We start from the raw sequence: 20,913 nt of genomic DNA on the forward strand, positions 1-20,913 counted from the left end.
AACTCAACTGCGATCCTAAATGCTCTCCAGGCCCCATCTGGGAGCCGGCGACCAAACTGTCCCCAGTCCCCCACAACCGCAGTGCTTCCCCTTCCTCTTGAAAGGAATTCCTCTCTCGGAAAACAAAATCCTGACCCTACAGCCAGGAGTGACCAAAGGCTCAAAGTATCCGATTACAGCCCGTCTGAAAATCCGCGCGGCGCGGCAGCTGACGAACCGTGGCGTGTCGGGCTTTTCCAGCTGCCGCCGTCCGTTCAAAGGGAGCCTTTGTTTCGGGGAAGTCGTAGAAACGGTTACTTTTTACAAGGACACGGATCAAGCCAGCTGCCTGCCTCCCAAGACGCACAGCAGACGGAGCCGGAGACCCTGGCCTACCGACCCATTGTTTAACGACTCTGGAGGAATCCCATTACAATCCATGGGGCGATCTGGACATGGTGGGCCGCGGCTGACGTGACCGATGCGTAAATGGAGACGTTAACAATTGGGTGTTTGTAAAGCTCAAACAAGGAGTCGCACATTCCCTGACTCTTGCTTGTGGAATCTTTGGGTAAAACAGCCCTGTGTATGGTTATGCTTTGGGATGCCTTTCTGTCACCTTCCTTGTTTTTCTCAAGACCATTTTAAACGGGTTGTCAGCCACGTCAGGAATGGGGGGGGGGAGGCGAGTTCGTGACGACCCGCGCACTAGCCAATCAGCACTGGCCGTGCTCGGCCGGATTCCGCAAGTGACTCACAGAAACGGTTTTTCCTGAACTTGACTAGGGAAAGAAAACAGGGCTACAACCCTCCACAAGGCCAGTCTCCAGCAACCCTTCCGTCTCATTTCCCAAAGCAAGAAGACTGTTGACCTACAACCTTGCATGGCTCATCCCAGCCCCGTGGGGTAGTCGTTGAGTACATTTCCACGGGTGAGCAAAATCTACACATTAGGAGAGCCCACTGCTAGGAACCTGCCACCGAAGCCGTAAGGGACAAGCCCAGAATATCGTACCTTCTCTCATTATCGTCCAGGTGGGCAAAGAGAACGTTCTTGGAGATGGCCTTCGCCAGAGCGGTCATGGTCTTATAGTCTTTGGGTATCACCTGGACGGAGAGAAAAAGGGAGAAGGGAGACAAAATGCATAAGTATTGGATGTAACAACAGCTTAGATAATTTGAAGACAGAGAGCCAGCTTGGTGTAGCAGTTCAGTGGCTTCTAATCTGGCAAGCCAGGTTTGATTCCCCGCTCCTCCACATGCAGCCAGCTTGTGGGCTATTCACAGGTGTATTAGAACTGTTCTCAGAGAGCAATTCCGTCAGAGCGCTCTCCGCCTGGCCTACCTCACAGGGTGTCTGTTGTAGGGAGAGGAAGGGAAAAATGTTTGTAAGCCAAGTTTGATTTCCCCAGCCCTCCAACATGCAGCCAGCTGGGTGACCTTGGACTAGTCACAGTCCTGTCTGAGCTGTTCTCACAGAGCAGTCCTGCCAGAGCTCTGTCAGCCCCACCTCCCTCACAGGGGGTATGTTGTGGAGAGAGGAAGGGAAGGCGATCGTAAGCCACTTTGAGACACATGAGGCCTGCTCGGTGACCTCGGGCCACTCCCAGTTCTCTCAGAGCTCTCTCAGCCCCACTTAACTCACAGGGGAGAGAAAGGGACGGAGATTGTAGGCTGCTTTGAGACTCCTTCTAATACTGAAAAACAGGCCATAGAAACCAACTTTTCTCCTAGACTGCCGTGGCTCCAAATTTTAATCCAGAAAACAAAAGAGCATGTATTTGGCAAAGCACGGATTCATCTAGGAATTTTTTATTTTTTTGAAAGCCCATCTTGACTGGTAGTAAAACATCTAATGGGAATATTAAGAACAGCTGAATAGGGAATAATTAAGTAGCTGGCAGGGCCTTGCAGGGCTTTATGTTTTGCAAATGTATCTTACGCTGCAAGATGCATTAATCTTCTGGATCTCTGTCTTGCTTGTGGAATTTTATGTCTTGCATAAAGGGTGCCAGCCCGGCTGTTATTCAGATGGTGAGCCGACTCGCTCTCGATCTGACTCCCCATCTCAAAACCACTTCTCCGCGAGACGGCTGTCGCTCGGAATTCACAGAGGTGGCCGTGCGAACGCTTCGCCACAGTCGGCACGGGGCGCAGCCGCATGGGAATGCGAAGCGATCAACGGCACGCCAAGATCGACCCACACTCCTTAGACGAGCCGATCTGAACGTTTTTGAAACTGGTTTTCCACCCGGTTCACACGCGGAAGCACGCCATGGAAGAACGAAAGTTAAAACAGGCTTCCACGTCGCCTGCAATATCATCAGATCGGTAACGCTCCTAAGCTAGTAACAGTTAGGGAGAATTAAAAGCTTGCTGATTGAGGTATTTGGGAAAGGTGTTTTGCGATTGGGGGGGGCCACAACCAAGAAGGCCCTGTCCAGAGCACGAACCCACAAGCTCTGGAGCTGAGGGGATGGAGCCTCAGCACGCATGATCCCTGATCAAGGTACTCTGGGCAAGCCATCTGGGATCACAGAGACTACAGCGCAGAGTGTCTCTTTTCCCGGTCCTCCCAATGGATACAGCGAAACTGCTGAACCGATATTTAATTAGACCACCGAAGGAAGGCAGGCACAAGGAGTTTTTAGAAATTATTTAAAGGATACTTGTTTTCTACCAGGACTCCCGGAAACTACAGCTGGCAAGCCCTCTTTCGAGAAGAGGAAACAGGGATACCTAAATTTACTTACTTATTCTATTAGGAGAAGGAGAAGGAGAAAGAGAAGAAGGGTTGGTTTTTATACTCCACATTGAGAAGAGTCTCAAAGTGGCTCCCAAGCGCCTTCCTCTCTCCACAACAGACACACTGGGGGAGAGGGGAGGCTGAGAGAGCTCTAGGAGAACTGGGACTGCCCCAAGGTCTACCAGCTGGCTGCATGTGGAATAGGGAATAAAACCCAGTTCTCCAGATTAGAGGTCAACACTCTTGACCACGACACCAAGCTGGCTACCTGAAGGCGTCACCAAGCGGCTTCCAATCGCCTTCCCGTCCTCTCCCCACAACGGACTCCCTGCGAGGTAGGCTGAGAGAGCTCAGATAGGACTTATTCATTAGTCCAGCTGCAGGAAAACCACAAACTGCAAGCAGGACTCTAAAGAGATGGCACAGAGAGACTTTAAACAAAAGAAATCATGGAAACGAATCGCATGGCCAAGCCAACGGAGAGGTTTTTGATTGAGTGCTGACCTTTGTGACACGGATGGAAATACCTGCATGCCACCTCTCATCCCCTTCGGTCAGGTGCCGAAACAAGCAATTTATGACTCTTATCTGAAGGTCTCCGGAGACTGGTTACCTTCCTCACGTAGGACACGGCGTCTTCTTCGGTGTACACCTCGGCGCTGACTCCCCCCCGCCGACGCCGGACTTTGACCACGGGGTTGGGAGGTGGAGGGGAAATCTCGTCATCGTGAGAGTCCGCCTGGGAGCCCGATTTCTGCCAAGCCTGGATCTGTTTGCCTTCTTCCTGTCGGAGGGAAAGAGAAAGGGGGACATCTTTGTTCACTGGGACGTCGGGATTGAAAAAGGGCACGCAAACCACGCTCGGGGACACCTTGCGGGTTTTCTAAAACGGAAGGTTCTTGAGAGAGATATCCCATAATCCCACGCAACATGCGCGGACGGCTTGTGGCTTCTCCATGCCGAGCGAAATGCACTCTGCCCATGTTCAGAGGCACCTTTTGCTTGGGATCCCAGAGCTTCAAGTGGGACAGCCAGTCCAAGTTTGGAAGACGCTCGTAAAGGGAAGGGGGAGAAACGACCATACAAACTCCACCACGCTCGAGAATTAACCCGCTGTATTCACCTGTCCGAAAGCCTAATTCTTCAGCCCCAGGGACTGTTCATACTGTCCTCCTCCTCATCATCATCATCATATTTATTTCCCGCCACTCCCAGAACCAGCTCGTGGCGGGTTACAATTGCCCTTAACTAAAACCCCAGTAAAAACCCCAGTAAAACATAAAGGTAAAGGTAAAGGTATCCCCTGTGCAAGCACCGAGTCATGTCTGACCCTTGGGGTGACGCCCTCTAGTGTTTTCGTGGCAGACTCAATACGGGGTGGTTTGCCAGTGCCTTCCCCAGTCATGACCGTTTACCCCCCAGCAAGCTGGGTGCTCATTTTACCGACCTCGGAAGGAGGGAAGGCTGAGTCAACCTTGAGCCGGCTGCTGGGATCGAACTCCCAGCCTCATGGGCAAAGCTTTCAGATGGCTGCCTTACCACTCTGCGCCACAAGAGGCTCTTCCAGTAAAACATACAGGACATAAAAACATGACAAAACAGCATTGCAAAACATGGCGGTGTTATACAATCTCCCTTCCCCGGTGGGAAGAGAGGGCCATCGATAACCCATGGCCAAGGTGATTCTATGAATTGCTTCCTTAAAAAATAAAAGAGCCCAAACAAGTTTCGAATGGAGCTGAGCAGAGAGTTAGGGCTCTGCAAGGGAACACGGGCCAGCTAGCATTAAAAAAGTGACAAAAACATACTCTGTAGTTTGCCTCACAGACCCTTCTGAGCGGAGACGAAACCCAGGACCGATTGCCCGCAAAGCAAAACTTTTGCCACAGAGTTTCGACTCGTACGCTTTGGTGCGTGAGTTTAGAACAGGACAGTGACTAGTCAAGCCCAGGATAAACCCCCAGCATCCGCCTTTCTTCAAGGGCCGCATATCTTGCCTGTTTCTCCTCAGGGGGTACTTCGGAGGTTCTTCTTTCTGCGAAAGCCACATGTTTACATGACTTCTTCGGAGGGAGTTCATTGGAGGTCTGGCTTTTTACGAGAGTCGCATGCCTCACCTGTATCTCTTGAGGGGTCCAACTGGGCGACTGTGTTTTAATGAGAGCTGCCTGTCCCGCCTGTATCTCTGGAGGGATTCTTTCAGGCGACTGTCTTTTTACGAGAGTCTCCTGAACCGCCTGTCTCTCTTGAGGGATTCTATCGGGCGACAGTCTTTTTACGAGAGTCGCCTGTACCGCCTGTCTCTCTTGAGGGATTCTATCGGGCGACTGTCTTTTTACGAGAGTCGCCTGTACCGCCTGTCTCTCTTGAGGGATTCTATCGGGCGACTGTCTTTTTACGAGAGTCTCCTGAACCGCCTGTCTCTCTTGAGGGATTCTATCGGGCGACTGTCTTTTTACGAGAGCCGCCTGTACCGCCTGTCTCTCTTGAGTTCTATCGGGCGACTGTCTTTTTACGCGACTTGCCAGTCTCGCCTGTTTCTCTACAGGAGTTGCGCTGGGTGCCTGTCTTTCTAGGTGAGCCACATGTTTCGCCTGACTCCCTTTATGGGTTTCATTGGGCATTGGGCTTTCTTAAGAGTGCATCTCTTGGCCGCTTCTCTTTAGGGGTCTCATTGGGCGCCTTCTTAGCTGCCTGGTCAGGCACATGTCGGACACTGCCAGTGATTCAGTCTTCAGGGGGAATGTCCCGGCAACCTATTGTGATGTCATTGCAAATCGCCTGAATTCTCCCGGAATTACAGCTGGGCTCCAGTCTATAAAGATCAGATGCCTTGGAAGAGATGGCTGCTTTGCAGGGGGGACGTTGGTATTTTGCCCTGCTGAGCTCCCTCCCCAGGTTCTAGGTTACTCAAATCTCCAGGAATTTCTCAATTTATAGCTGTTAATCCAGAGAGGCACATCTCAAAAAGAAAGCCCCCCCCCACCCGATTATTTATTTGAGTTTTTGCCCCCCACTTTCTAGAGATTTGTGGCAGGTTACAATATAAAACCCCCACAAAACATATATAATCCCATCTTGTCCCATAACAATGCCAACAGGACATTAAAAATAAGCAACCTGGACCAAGATTGGCAGCATAACTCCCCCCCCACACACACACACACACATGGCTGCATTTCCTGCAGCCATCCACCCCGAGGCAGGGTACAGTAGATGTCGCCACGTAGCTTGAGGAGGGGCTTCGTTGTTCCTAGCCCTGACCTCAGACAAAGACCTGGTGGAAGAGCTCCATTTTGCAGGCCCTGTAAAACAGGAGCAGTCAACCTGTGGTCCTCCAGATGCTTGTGGACTACAATTCCCATGAGCCCCTGCCAGCATTTGCTGGCAGGGGCTCATGGGAATTGTAGTCCATGGACATCTGGAGGGCCACAGGTTGACTACCCCTGCTGTAGAACACTGATAGCTCCATCAAGGACCTAAGCTTCCCTGGAGCTCATTCCATCAGGTCAGGGCCAGGCCAGAAAAGGCCCTGGCCTGGGTCAAGGCCAGGCATGCTTCCTTAGGGCCAGGGACCTCCATTAGGTTAGCGCCCGCAGAGCAGAGAGCCTTGCAGGGGGCATAAGGAGACAGGCGGTCCCTCAGATAGGTAGGGCCCAAGCCATGGATGGCCTTAAAAGGTCATCACCAGTACCTTAAATCTGATCCAGGCCAGAACTGGCAACCAATGCAGCTGCCTCAGCACAGGCTGGATACGGGCCCTCCAAGGTGTCCCAACGAGGACCCTAGTGGCTGCGTTCTGCACCAACCAGCTGCAATTTCCAGGCCAGAGAAAAGGGCAGGCCCACGTAGAGCAAAGTCCAGGCTAGAAGTGACCGTCGCATGGATCAATGTGGCTAGAAATCCGACGGAAGGTCAGGCACTCGGAACTTCGCCTGGCAAAGTCCGTAGAACGCTGTGTGAGCTACTGTTGTGGCCTGGACCGTAGAAAGGGAGGTGTCCAGAATCACCCCCAAATTCCCGGCTGAGGCCACCATCGCTATCTAGGTACCATAATCCAATAGCTGTGGGTTCCCAGGTTCTGTGCTCTTAAAAGGGAGACCCCCCTAAGGCTCCCGAGGACACACGACTCCTTCCTGTCCCTTGTTGCACTGAAGACGGTCCCACGGTCCCATTGGCCCTTCCCAGGTCTTCTCAGCGCTGCTGTTCCACTGACACGGCAATCTGGGAAGGGTGCGTCTACCAAATAGGATGAGCGGAGGAGGGAACAGCTCGGGTATCAGTGGCAGACATGTGGCTAATTATCATCTTCATCAGCCGGGTTGTATTTACACAGGAAATGAGTTACGGTTAGCTCATCGGGCGGTAGCGGGAGAAAGAGTAAGGTACACCAAACGGTTGTCCTAGTTTGATGGCGGCTGCCCAAAACGCTGAGAGCTTGTAAGAAAAACACATGATTAATATGTTGGTCGCCAGCGATTCTTGGGCCCATGCAACTGCATCAGCCCCTGATAATGCTTTGGAGTGGTACCAGGAGTTATATAACGAGAAACCATCTCCTAAAGAATGCTGCAGGGAGTTCTTTGGGACCAGGGATCACCGATCTGTTTGTGTGGATGGAAGGGTGTGGACAAGCAGACGGTCCTTCAGGTATGCAGGACTCGGACCGCGTATGGCCTTGAAGGTGAGTACAAGAACCTTCAACCTGATCCGGTACTCAACTGGTAAGCACTGCACGACTTTGGGCTTCTTTTGTCAAACAGCCCCCGTCCAATATTGTCATCGCCTTCCATAAGACTAGAATACCAATGAAATGTATAGGCAATCCATACAAGACTACAACACTACAAGGGAGATGTTGGGGATTGAACCTAAGGCCTTCAGTATGGCAGGCAGATGTTCTCCTACTGAGCCACAGCCCTTTCCCGTGTCTTCCGGGATCTCAGCATCCCTCACAACACGAACTTGTCAACTGGAGATGTCGGGGATTGAACTTGGGACTGACTGCATGTCAAGAGATGGTTCTGCTGCTGAGCTACAGTCCTTCATGCCACTGAAGCCATAGCTCTGTCTCCTCTTCTTCCTGTCACATCAGCTTACTGAGTTGCCGCCAAGGGGCTAAAAGGGGCATCCTAGGTCTGGAGAGGTTGAAGGCCACTGGCTTAGGGGAGTCTGTGGTCCATTTTTTAAAATCCCCAGTGGGCATCTCCCAAGTTCTTGAGCTTGCTCTATAGTAGCTCAACTGAGAGGGGATCTGATAAACCACCTTCAAGTACTTAAAAGGCTGCCCTATAGAGGATGGAGCAGAGTTGTTCTCTCTTGCCCCAGAGGGACAGACCAGAACCAATGGGATGAAATTAATTCAAAAGAAATTCCATCTAAACATCCGGAAGGAGTTCCTGACAGTCAGAGCGGTTCCTCAGTGGAACAGGCTTCCTCGGGAGGTGGTGGGTTCTCCATCTTTGGAGATGTTTAAGCAGAGGCTGGAGAGCCATCTGACGGAGAGGCTGATTTTGTGAAGGCTCAAGGGGGTGGCAGGTTACAGTAGATGAGCCATTGGGATGTGTATGTCAAGCACAGTGCAGGGGGTTGGACTGGATGACCCAGGAGGTCCCTTCCAACTCTATGATTCTATGATCTCTGCCCTGGAATACCCAGCTGATTTCTTCTCGTTCCCCACCCCTCTGCCACTCTGTTTGGGCTTTCACGGTGCTAACTGTATGCTCCCAAACAAATGTCTCATCTTACTCCCACTGGGCCAAGGACAGTTTCCATGCTTCCCAATGAAAAGAAGTTCTCAAGGACGGGTGGCCGAAATTCTTTGCATTCCAAAGCAACGCTCAAAAAGAACAGCTTTACCTGCTGTCGGGTAACGAAGCAGACCAACAACACACACTTGCACCGTGCCCTCAACTCCACTGCATTTGGAACGGAGAGCATCAAAACACAGCACAGCAAATTTGTTGGGGGCAGCGAGAAGGGATACCCAAGAATCCTAATAGCTCTGGCCGGATCACTGAGAGGCAAAAAATCACGGAACTAAAAACAGAGTTTCTCTGGCAGGGAAGGCAAACCATCCTACCATTATACCATCGATTATTACTATAGTATTACAGCAATAATTTGACCGCAATCACCTGTAGCGCCTCCTTAGGCAGGTGCCAATTTCTAGCGAACAGAACTAGCTGTTCCCTTCCTGTCTCCGGCATGGTAATACCGAGATTCTGGGGATTGATCAGAGATGCACATGTCAAGGAGGGTCTCGGCAAGCAGAAGGCCCCAGCTTTCAATTTCGGGATACCGGGTCCTGCTCGGCCACCGGTAAGGGATTAATATATCGGTTTGGGACGATCCAGGTTGGGAAACTTCTGGAGATTTTGGGATGGAGCCTGGGGAGGACAGGAAATTCAGTGCCCCACAGTCCCCCCCCCCCCTCCAAAGCATCGATTTTCTCCGGGGGAACTGATCTCTGTAGTCTGGAGATGAGCCGTCGTTCAGAGAGATTTCCCTGGAGGCTGGCATCCCGAGTTCGGTCCCCAGAATCTCCAGTTTGGCAGCAGGTGATGAGAAAGACCTGCCAGGGGCTCATGGGAACCGTAGTCCATGGACGTCTGGAGAGCCACAGTTTGGCCACCCCTGCCTTAGACGCCGGAGAGCCACCGCTGGTCAGAGCGGGCGATAGCCACTTGGTTCGGTGCCAGGCCGCTTCACGCGTTCGAGAGGACTGAAAGGAAGCCCGGGACTTGCTACCAGTTTGGGCACAGTTTTAATCATGGAAAGCTGAAGTACAAACCGTCCGCAAACACATAAACCCAATGCAAACCCCGGCTCTCCTCCCTGCCCTTCACACTCCCCCAAGCCCCACGGCATGCACATACATCCAGGCCTCTCCGGATGCTGCAAAGGTGCCCGTATACATTTATATATGTTAAAAAAGCAACCTAAACGTCCCCGAAAGAAACAGGTGACCGTGACCGTACCTCTAGAACGGCAGTGAAGGCTCGCTGCCCGACCAAATCAACCATGCTTCGGGATCCACACGGCCCCCGAGAGGCAGCCCCGGGAGTCATCCGCTTCGGGCAGGAAAGTTTCTCACGCGCACCTTGAGGGCGGATGCCAAACGCCCGCCAGGCGCGTCATCGCGAAACCCGCCAGTGAGGATGCCTTCTTCCACGGCTCCTCAATCCATGCGGAGGCTTCGCAGTCTTTGGCACTCAGCTGGCTCAAAGCAGCCCTCGGTAGACACGCTGGGCTGCTGCGGAGGCTTCCACCACCCCCCTACCCCTCCTTTTGCCTTCCCGGAGGCTCCGACGGCAGCGCCGAGAATCCAGCCAGCTCCCAGGGAGAGCTCATCTATTTTGTAGACCGACGGCTGAATAAAGACGGATTTCGTGGCAGAGCGGGGAGGGCTCTCGTGCGCAGCAAGCTCTGGCCTGACCTTGTCACACCGACACGGCGATTACTTCTGCCACAAATGCTATTGTCTTTCTTTCCTTCCTTCCTTCCTTCCTTCCTTCCTTCCTTCCTTCCTTCCTTCCTTCCTTCCTTCTCTCTATACTTTTTTCTCTCTATACTTTTTCCTTCCTTCCTTCCTTCCTTCCTCCCTTCCTTCCTTCCTCCCTCCCTCCCTTCTTCCTTCCTTCCTCCTTCCCTTCCTTCCTTCTCTCTATACTTTTTTCTCTATATACTTTTTCCTTCCTTCCTTCCTTCCTTCCTTCCTTCCTTCCTTCCTTCCTTCCTTCCTTCTTCCTTCCTACCTTCCTTCTGTCTGTCTTTGTTTTCCTTCCTTCCTCCCTCCCTCCCTCCCTTCTTCCTTCCTTCCTCCTTCCTTCATTCCTTCTCTCTATACTTCTTTCTCTCTATACTTCTTCCTTCCTTCCTTCCTTCCTTCCTTCCTCCCTCCCTTCCTCCTTCCTTCCTACCTTCCTTCTGTCTGTCTTTGTTTTCCTTCCTTCCTCCCTCCCTCCCTCCCTCCCTTCTTCCTTCCTTCCTCCTTCCTTCCTTCTCTCTATACTTTTTTCTATATATACTTTTTCCTTCCTTCCTTCCTTCCTTCCTTCCTTCCTTCCTTCCTTCCTCCTTCCTTCCTTCCTTCCTACCTTCCTTCCTTCCTTCTGTCTGTCTTTGTTTTCCTTCCTTCCTCCCTCCCTCCCTCCCTTCTTCCTTCCTTCCTCCTTCCTTCATTCCTTCTCTCTATACTTCTCTCTCTATACTTTTTCCTTCCTTCCTTCCTTCCTTCCTTCCTTCCTTCCCTTCCTCCCTCCCTCCCTCCCTTCCTCCTTCCTTCCTTCCTACCTTCCTTCCTTCCTTCTGTCTGTCTTTGTTTTCCTTCCTTCCTTCCTTCCTCCCTACCTCCCTCCCTTCTTCCTTCCTTCCTCCTTCCTTCCTTCCTTCTCTCTATACTTTTTTCTATCTATACTTTTTCCTTCCTTCCTTCCTTCCTTCCTTCCTTCCTTCCTTCCTCCTTCCTTCCTTCCTTCCTTCCTTCCTTCCTACCTTCCTTCCTTCCTTCTGTCTGTCTTTGTTTTCCTTCCTTCCTCCCTCCCTCCCTCCCTCCCTTCTTCCTTCCTTCCTCCTTCCTTCCTTCCTTCTCTCTATACTTCTTTCTCTCTATACTTTTTCCTTCCTTCCTTCCTTCCTTCCTTCCTTCCTTCCTTCCTTCCTTCCTTCCTTCCTTCCTCCTTCCTTCCTTCCTACCTTCCTTCCTTCCTGCCTTCCTTCTGTCTGTCTTTGTTTTCCTTCCTTCCTTCCTTCCTTCCTTCCTTCCTTCCTCCCTCCCTTCTTCCTTCCTTCCTTCCTTCCTTCCTTCCTTCCTTCCTTCCTTCCTTCCTTCCTTCCTTCCTTCCTTCCTTCCTTCCTTCCTTCCTTCCTTCCTCTCTGCCACTGTCTTTCATAGATCCTACAGACCGTCTGCAAGAATCCCAGGCTTTGAAAGACTTTTTAACCTCTGCCCCTTCCCCAGTCTCGGTTTCTTCCCACATTGGTGTCCATTTTCCCCGTTTGCTTCTCCTCTTTCTCGATATGTGGCAGGCATCCTAGCCCTTCCTCTGACCAAGATGCTTCAAACCAGCCCCCATCGGCAACTGTTCTCCTCTGCCGACGGAAGAAAGGGAACCGGGAAGTTTAAAAAAAGAAAACCGGAACGGAAAAATCAATGGCGATTAAAAATGGACGAGAAGCCACCGGCTAAGGGGATCACATCTGAGTGGCAAGGTCAAAAATATGTCTAGGAGAATCAGGCAGGTTTAGGACGAAATATATTCTTTAAAAAACATGAGTTACCATATGGTTCCTTTTAGAAAAGAGACCTCTTTGCTACCAGACCTCTCGGCTGCAGACGTGGCCTGGCCGATGTGCAGCTCAAGGTTGAACAGTCGGGACTGGCTGGTGTCAACACAAGAATTTATGGCTTGTGGGGTTGAGTGTTTCAAAAGCCATCGTCGGTACATCCTGGGGTAAAACGACACACTCACACGCACTCAGGGAGAGGAAGCAGGAAGTAAATCTTAGAAAGGCGCAAGAAGTAGACCAGGGGTAGTCAAACTGCGGCCCTCCAGATGTCCATGGACTACAATTCCCAGGAGCCCCTGCCAGCACATGCTGGCAGGGGCTCCTGGGAATTGTAGTCCATGGACATCTGGAGGGCCGCAGTTTGACTACCCCTGAACTAGACCTTTTACAGCAGTAGCCCTTTAAATAATGATCCCGCCGCCCCCACCGTGGCATGCCAGGGCACCCTCTCCAGAACTCACTTCCAAGTAAACACCTCTCGCCAATCTTATTTTTTTTAAAAAACTGTTGCCGTGACAACAAGCTATCATGCTTTACCAAAACGGTGTGTGTGTGTGAATTCATACGTGCAGAGTAATTGTAAGTTTGGGGGGGGGGGTCTTTATTTCTGACCATACTTAGTACATGAAGTTATGCTGATGACAAAAACCAGTAAACCTTGTGCAAACTGGGAGGGAGGGAGGGAGGGAGGGAGGGAGGGAGGAAGGAAGGAAGGAAGGAAGGAAGGAAGGAAGGAAGGAAGGAAGGAAGGAAGGAAGGAAGGAAGGAAGGAAGGAAGGAAGGACGGACTCAGGGCTAAGGGAGGGAGGGAGGGAGGGAGGGAGGGAGGCAAATATTTAGATACTTGTAAAATCCCTTATATTGATCTATAGACCAATAACTTCTGGCTGATTCCACTGAAAAGCAATAAATTTGAGATGAGATCTGGCAATATACAAATCCTATCCGTGCAGTTTTGGTATGTGATTCATGCACACACAATCTCTGCTGGATGCTGCAGACATTGGGTAAACATCCCTGTGGGAAACGGCCCTGCAGAGGCCCTCAAATCCTTTCTGCGTAGCCCTACGGATTCCTTTGTTGTCTTATATAGAGGGCCATTATCTTTTAAGGGGCAAGGTGAGCCGGAAAGCAACCAAACGAAAGAGTAAATCCCTGCCCCAAAGAGCTTACAATCTAACTTCCAACCATGGGGAAAAAGGAAACTCAGGGGAACAAGAAAGAGGGACATGAGAGAAGCATGTAAACAGCACGACCCAAAGGAGAGCATGTACTGACCTATGGTCAGTAGTGACCAGAATGCAGGGCAGGGAGATCCGGGTTCAAATCTCTGCAAAGTTTAGCAGATGATCTTACACCAGTCCCGCTTGCTCGCTAAGCCTACCTCCGAGGGTCGTTGTAGGGATAAAATGGAGGTGGGAAGAGCCCTACCATTCCACCCTCACCGCTTTGGCTATGTAACAATTGCGGGGGAAGGAAGGACTCTCCCTAGGGCTGCATGATCAATCAGGAGGCCCTCATTTTAGAAGAAGAAGAAGAGTTGGTTCTTATATGCCGCTTTCCCCTACCCGAAGGACGCTCAAAGCGGCTTACAGTTGCCTTCCCTTTCCTCTCCCCACAACAGACCCCCTGTGAGGAAGGTGAGGCTGAGAGAGCCCTGAGATTACTGAAGAAGAAGAAGAGTTGGTTCTTATATGCTGCTTTTCTCTACCCGAAGGAGGCTCAAAGCGGCTTCCAATCGCCTTCCCTTTCCTCTCCTCTTTTGCCCCCCATCACCACCTTTAACATGAGGGGATATTCTCCAGCAGATCCACCTGAGTCTTCTCTTCCAAGGATGGGGGTAGGGGTGGGGGGTGGGGGGTCTTCTCCATCATCCTTCCATCTGCTGACCTCCTCTGTGCCTCACTCAGAGCCAAACAGGAGATCTAAAGCAACGCTATGGATTTTGTATTATAACGTTCCGGGAAGAACTTCAACCACAAACGCAGGTCCATTAAGAACCACTTAAGGGCTCTCTGGGCGTCATCGCCTGCCCGACGTTCCAGAGCAAGTTCCAAATTCACTCCGCCCGGCCCCCACTCCGTTTCTTTTCAGCAGGTTTGCGCTTTGAAAGCCGAGGAAAGGACGGCCAACAGGACCATCCCAAACAGAGCTACAGCCTCCAGCCCCAGGGGTGCCAGGGGAGAACTGGCCGGACAACTGACGCCCGGGAGGCAGAGAGAAACTGCTTCCCTTCTCCGGCAATTCCTTAATGTCCCCAGCCGGTCACTGGATCTAACAGTGAGCCAAAAACAGAAGCAGCGGGAGCCGTCTCTAGTGAAGGCTTTCTCAGCCAGGGTTTTGCGAAACCCTGGGGTTTCTTGGCCGCCTTGGAAGGGTTTCCTGAATGTATAATATATATATATTTTAATGTGTTAAACATTGTTCGGGTGGTATATCAGAAGCCCACAGGCTACAATTCCCATGCAGCCCCTGGCAACATGAACATTGTACTTCATGGACATCTGAAGAGCTACTGTTGGGCCACCGTTTGACATATATTTATTATTATTATTATTATTATTATTATTATTATTATTATTATTATTATTATTATTATTATCATCTTTCGATTTATTGCCCGCCACTCCCTTACGGCTCGTGGCGGATTACAACATTTTAAAAACCCCAATAAAATCCATTAAAATCCCTCAACAACAATTACAATATAACATTATCGGATAGCAAGCTAACCTGGCAAGATAGGCTATTATTTATTTATTTATTTATTTATTGGCTTTATATCCCGCCACTCCTGTAAGGCTCGTGGTGGGTCACAATCGATAAAAACCTCCTTAAAACCCCTAGTACAATAAAACCCATCTAAAACCCAACAGCCCTCAACCCATCCGAGCGCTACAACCCAGTTTCTCGCAGAGGAAAAATCAATCAGTTAGCCATGTTGACATCCCCCCTCCCCAAAAAAGGCCAATGAAGGGTCTGGAGGGGATGGGAAGGAGAGAGACCCTGGGTGGCTCTGCTTCCCAACCATATTCTGCAAGATCAAACCATTTTGGGGGGTTTCTCAAAGCCTGAAGAATGTTTCAGGGGTTTCTCAATGGTAAAAAGTTGAGAAAGACTGCTCTAGTGCTCTAAGGGCCCCCCCAAATGCGCCAGAATAAAGGGGAGAAAACTGGAAATATTCCAGGAACATCCTTGAGTAGATGAATGTTAATTAACGGGGGTGGAGGGGGGAGAGAGAGAGAGAAAGAGAAGATCCGCTTTCTCAAACCCATCTTGGGAGCAAAAAGAATCCCGAAGGTGGGAGAAATGTGTCCAGCTTCCTTTCCAAGAAGGTTGGCGTATTCAGCGTCTCCTAAAGAGGGGGACCAGGGCCTTCGCAGGCCGGAGAAGAGCAGCTGGAGAATCAATGCAAGGCCTCGGCCGGGCCGGAAGAAGCGTAGCCCCGCAACGAGGATTATCATTCCTTGCATTTCTCTCCCGCATTCTCAGGCCAACGGGGCTCCTGATATGGTTCTGAAGCAGATTTGAAAACATCTCTGTGCACACGAGAGGCCGAAAGAGATACCAGGAAGGTGGGCTTCTGTGTAGGCCGAAGGCATGCCCGGCGGGACAGCCCTGTAGGAATTCAAGCCACAGGCCCGGGGCCAAGAGACGTAGGTCAATCCAAGACCTTTTGCCAGCCACAGCGTTTGCACCGCAAGGAACGTGGGGCTTTCCCAACACATCCCAGCCTCCAGTTGCTCCCCTAAGCGATTCTGAGCCGGAGCAGATCTCTCAAGAGGAGTTGCGGAGAAGATAATTTGGTTGTTCGCCCCCAAGGATTTGTGAGCCGGTTTTAGTCTGAGGTTAGACGAGGAACCTAAATCCTCCGCTCCGTTTGACCTCCGACCGTCAAGGACACATCATTCCCGTGTCCAGTTGATTGTCAACTCAACAGGACACACTGTGGTGCCAGCTGGTGGGATTCTGGCACCTTCTTTCTTCCACCTCCCTGGAGAAGGACCTTCGGAGGGGCCTGAAAGGAGAGCCAAACATGAAACAGAGGCCTCCATCAGAGGTGGCTTGGAGCTTCCCACCATTTTGGAACTCCCCATCTCAGGAGTCTACAGCAGCCTCTAGCTCCAGGGTGGTCAAACTATGGCTGGCAAGGGCTCATGGGAATTGTAGTCCACGGACATCTGGAGACCCAACGTTTGGCCAACCCTGCTCTGGCTGTTATCAGAATGCAAAAAGGGCCTGTCACATCTTAATTATTACAAAGTTGTTTTTTTTTCTGATGGCGAGGGCTCTTCGTAGGTGGAATATCCTGCCTCAGAGGGTGGCGGAGTAGCCTTCGTTGAAAGTTTTTAGGACGAGATTGGATGAGCGATGTTTTTAAGACCACAAAAAGGTGGTGGGGGCTGGCCTTTTGTGGTCTTTTCCCCCTCAGTGTGATCCCGATTCTGAATCACGCGCAAGAAGGTGAGTTGTTCTTTTGATCGAATTAACTCCACGAGATGGTTTCTTTCGTTTCGGGGAGCCAGCTCTGCCGAGAGTGGCAGGCAATAAATTCTAACAACAACAACGACAACAACAACAACAACAACAACAACAACAAGTTAATGTTCCGGATAAAAGAAATGTCTTGCCCTGATGACAGCTCTATATTCTTTCTACCTCCTGCACAATCTGAGGGTACACAGATATCAGGAGCAAGGTACATAGATTACCAGGAGAAAGGTTCACAGATTATGAAGCTTCCTGCTTCCCAAGCATTTTTGATTGCCAAGAGGTTTGAGAAAATGCATGAGGCAATTAACTGACTCAAGGACCAATCCGTTTTTGACTCTTGTCCTGCAAACGATTACCCTAGGAACAGTGAATTTGCTCCTTGTAAATTAGAGGGCTCAGATTCTCTAGTCTGCCTTCCTTCCCAGTCCTTGCAATTAGAACCTTGCAAAGTTTTCCTAACTATTCACACATAGCAGGGTAGAGTAACAGCCACGGCAGGTAAGGGAACATCTAGGCCTGGCTCTCCAAATGCCCATGGACTACAATTCCCATGAGCCCCTGGCTCATGGTGATTGTAGTCCACGGAAATCTGAAGAGTCACAGTCTGGCTACCTTTGGCGTCTAGCGAACCTTACAATTTTGCTGGTCGTAAAAATGCCATCTTACTCAAACTTTGTTCTAATCCGTATTGTGCTTCCAGTGTTGCCTTGAGGGCAGAATTTGGACAGAGGTCATGAAAGGCTAGAGCATGGCTCCGTGCTTGTAAGCTCGAAGACATGAGTTTTGTGGCTAAATACGTTGCTGTCTTTTTGACTCTCGGTTCCATGTAAAATATCTAGAAACATCCTGCTGCTCAAGGCTATCTACCAATGGGCTTCTAGGCTTGAAGGGAACCAGGAGCTGTCCAAGGTGCTGACCCCCGTCTGACCCAACTGTGCCACTGACCCACCCCAGCCTGGCCCAGTAGTCTCCCCCTATCCCCCCACCACCGCAGGAAGCTCACATTCTCCTAAAATATTGTCGTCATCCTCCGCTGCGACCACTAAGGTTTGAGCGGTTGGCCCAGCCCTAAACTGGCCTAGTCCCTGGCTTTTCAGTTCGGGTTTAGCATGAAGCAAACGTCGGGATTCTCATGGGGGAGGAAAGCGGTCATTTGCGGTTGAGTTTGCGGAACAGGGAGACTTGCAGAAGGCCGGGATTCCGCAAGGCGCGGAAGCGGAAGAGAGCAGAAGGCAGGGCAGGGTTGCTTGCCTGACTGAGCATCCAATTTCTGGTGGGGTGCTGATTAGTGGGGTTCTTGCACTAAAAGGTGGTATGAGGAAACCCTGACCTCGTCCTACAAACCACTTCTTACATACTAAGCGCCTGCATGAGGTCACTTAATGCGGATGGGCTGTGCCTTAACTGTTAAGAGATCCTTGAGTGGGCGCTCTTCATTTGTAAATTGAGGACATGTCAGAGACCATAGACTGTATCAGGGGTGGCCAAACTGGGGCTCTCCAGATGTCCATGAACTACAATTCCCATGATCCATATATATATATGGACTACTAAGGTATGGCATGGAAGCTAACTGTTTCCAAGGTCAGATCTAGGTGCCCAAGATACAAAGCAAGAGGGGCGGCCATTAGGGGAGAGCTAGCCTCTGACCCACAGGCAGAGGTTTCACAATCCACTTTTGCTTCCCAGCCCACAAGCGTGGGACTCATTGCTGTAGTGGATAGACTGGCGGGGTGGGACCACGTGAGACCCCAATTCAAATCCACTGCCACAGAAACTTGCTGGGTGATCTTGGGTCGGCTGCGTACTCTCGTCTTAACTTACCCCACAGGATAAAGCCGAGGAGAGGAGAATGGCGTGAACTGCTCCATGGAGAAAGGCAGGATATCAATCCTTATAGCCATGGTTCCTCTATATATTTGTGAAACAGCCTGGTGGGTGGAACGTCTCTGGCTGTCCAAGTTAGAATAGGGCCTGATTGGCCCTGCCCCTGCAGCTCCCGCCCTCCATCCCTGGACTCTAGCCTCTTTGCTCTCAGACACGCCTCAGTGCCGGGACCCAGCAGCAGGTAAGAGGAGAGGGCCCTGGGCAAAGGGTCGTGGTGGAGGGCTTGCTAATGAGGGCTTCCTGGCCTGCTAAGCAGGGCCTGCTAACGAGGGCCTCCCGGCCTGCTGACTGCCTGCTAAGGAGCTCTGTCCCGGGCCTGCTAACGAACTGGCCAGCCTCCATCCGCCCCACCGTCCGCTGCAGCCCAAAGCCACCTTACGCTGCCTAGCCAGGGCCCAGGGGAGGGGACCCTTCCAAGGCAGATTCTTAGGAAGCTAGTAAATACATAAATGCAAAACCAGAAGTTGTCTCTTAATGGGTCACACCCACCTGCCTACCACGGCTAGAGCTCTTGGCTCCGTCTGGCAGCAGCTCTTCCAAAGAGATCTCCGACAGCTTCTGCTAATCAACGCCAGGGATCGAATCGGGGACCTCCTGCCCGCTGAGCAGATGCTCTGCCATTGAGTCACGGCCCCTCTCCCAAACCCACACAAATTCTATTAATAAATCTAGTGGTTATTTTGGACACGTGGGGGGAGAGGGAGGGGATGCTTCTCGAAAGAATTTCCTTGGAAGAATTCTGCACAAAGATGCCGCTCAGACATTAAAATATATTTGGAACAGATCTCTTTCCATCGGCCGACTTAGTAGACACCGCTAATCGCAACCTTGGAACAGCTTTTATTAATATTTTATTTGTTTATTATTCGATTTCTATACCGCCGTTTGCCGTAGCCTCGCAGTGGTTTACACATAGAATCCTAAAACAATAAAACCCCGATAAAATCCCCATTAAAATAACAATCACAATGGCGACCATAATCTCTAGGAAACCTTCCTTGTTCAGGGTGGGGCATGGTTATGTTTTCAGTCAGTGCCAATGGCCATTTGAGCCGGTCGTTGTGATCGAAAGCCAAAGACGCAAGGCCACTCCACTTGCAGAACTCTGGTTCCTGAGAACTAACACCGACTGCCCACTTGATGGAGACCTGGGGCCAAATTTCTTAGAATCATAGAATCCTAGAGTTGGAAGGGACCTCCTGGGTCATCTAGTCCAACCCCCTGCACTATGCAGGACGCTCACAACCCTCTCGCTCATCCCCTGTCACCTGCCACCCCCTTGAACCTTCACAGAATCAGTCTCTCCGTCAGATGGCTCTCCAGCCTCTGCTTAAAAATCTCCAAAGATGGAGAACCCACCACCTCCCGAGGAAGCCTGTTCCACTGAGGAACCGCTCTGACTGTCAGGAACTTTTTCCGGGTGTTTAGACAGAATTTCTTTTGAATTCATTTCATCCCATTCGTTCTGGTCTGTCCCTCCAGGGCAAGAGAGAACAACTCTGCCTTGTTCTGCTTTATGCAAATAAAATTTATTCATTCATTCATAGGACATCAAAATATCTGGATTCCCCCCCGCCCTCCCCTTAATCAGTGCCCACAGTTATTTGGGAAAGGAAACTCACTGACCTTCTCCAGTTTCTCGAAATGTTCTCGCAAGAACTTCATGGGACGGTCAGGCTTGGCTATGCAGAGGTTGACGATGCATTCTTTGAGGATCTGCTGGATGTTGTGCTTCTGAACATACAGCTCACAGCCCTTCAGGCTCTCGTCCTCTTCCATGTTGCAAGAGGAGGAGGCGGCCATCTTGGCAAAAACCCTGGAAGACAGAAGAACGTGAGTTTAGCGGAGCAACCACTGGACAGAAAATCAGCCCTGACAAGGGAGGCTGACTCCTTCCATCCAAGACCAGCTGGGTCCTTCACCCTTGTCTGATTATGCCAGAGAATAGAAAGGCAGGGAAAAAAATCCAAACGCCTAAAAAGTCTCAAATAGCCAACTAGTATATCATGTTGGATGTCGTTTTGTAGTCATCCTAAGTCCATGAGCGTAGAAAGGGTGTAACTCACCAACAGGTTCTTCACTACAAAGGTAACATAAGCCACCTTGAACAAAAAGGTACGGTGGGATATATATGGTTCAATAAATAAGGAAAATGATAGGGTTACCAAGCACAACAGGATAAGGACATCAGAAGAGCCCTGCTGGATCAGACCGGGGGTCCATCTAGTCCAGCATCTTGCCTCACACTGTGGCCAACCAGTTCCCCTGGAGGGCCAACAACAGGGCAGAGAGGCCAAGGCCTTCCCTTAAGAAGAACATCAGAAGAACCCTGCTGGATCAGACCAGGGGTCCATCTAGTCCAGCATCTCGTCTCACACACTGACCAACCAGTTTCAATGGAGGGCCAGCAATGGGGCATAGAGGCCAAGGCCTTCCACTGATGAGAAACAGAAGAACTCTGCTGCATCAGACCAGTGGTCCATCTACTCCAGCATCCTGCCTCACATAATGGCCAA

At 50.8% G+C, this 20,913-nt stretch overlaps 1 protein-coding gene across 2 annotated transcripts in view; it reads right to left on the bottom strand.

The window, feature by feature from the left end:
• PRKAR1B (protein kinase cAMP-dependent type I regulatory subunit beta) overlaps nucleotides 1-20,913 on the bottom strand; it is a 69,857-nt gene that overhangs the window by 47,612 nt on the left and 1,332 nt on the right. The window contains exons 2-4 of one of the 2 annotated variants that reach the window (XM_077316742.1): nucleotides 20,024-20,213; nucleotides 3,339-3,509; nucleotides 995-1,086 (exon numbers count right to left, since the gene is read on the bottom strand). In XM_077316742.1, the coding sequence (XP_077172857.1) occupies nucleotides 995-1,086; nucleotides 3,339-3,509; nucleotides 20,024-20,213 (453 nt within the window). Of the gene's footprint in view, nucleotides 1-994; nucleotides 1,087-3,338; nucleotides 3,510-9,705; nucleotides 9,928-20,023; nucleotides 20,214-20,913 lie in introns of those variants that run through there. The other variant, XM_077316743.1, reaches the window with a different exon arrangement.

This window comes from Paroedura picta, chromosome 17 (genome assembly GCF_049243985.1).
Source record: "Paroedura picta isolate Pp20150507F chromosome 17, Ppicta_v3.0, whole genome shotgun sequence".
Taxonomy (NCBI): Eukaryota; Metazoa; Chordata; class Lepidosauria; order Squamata; family Gekkonidae; genus Paroedura; species Paroedura picta.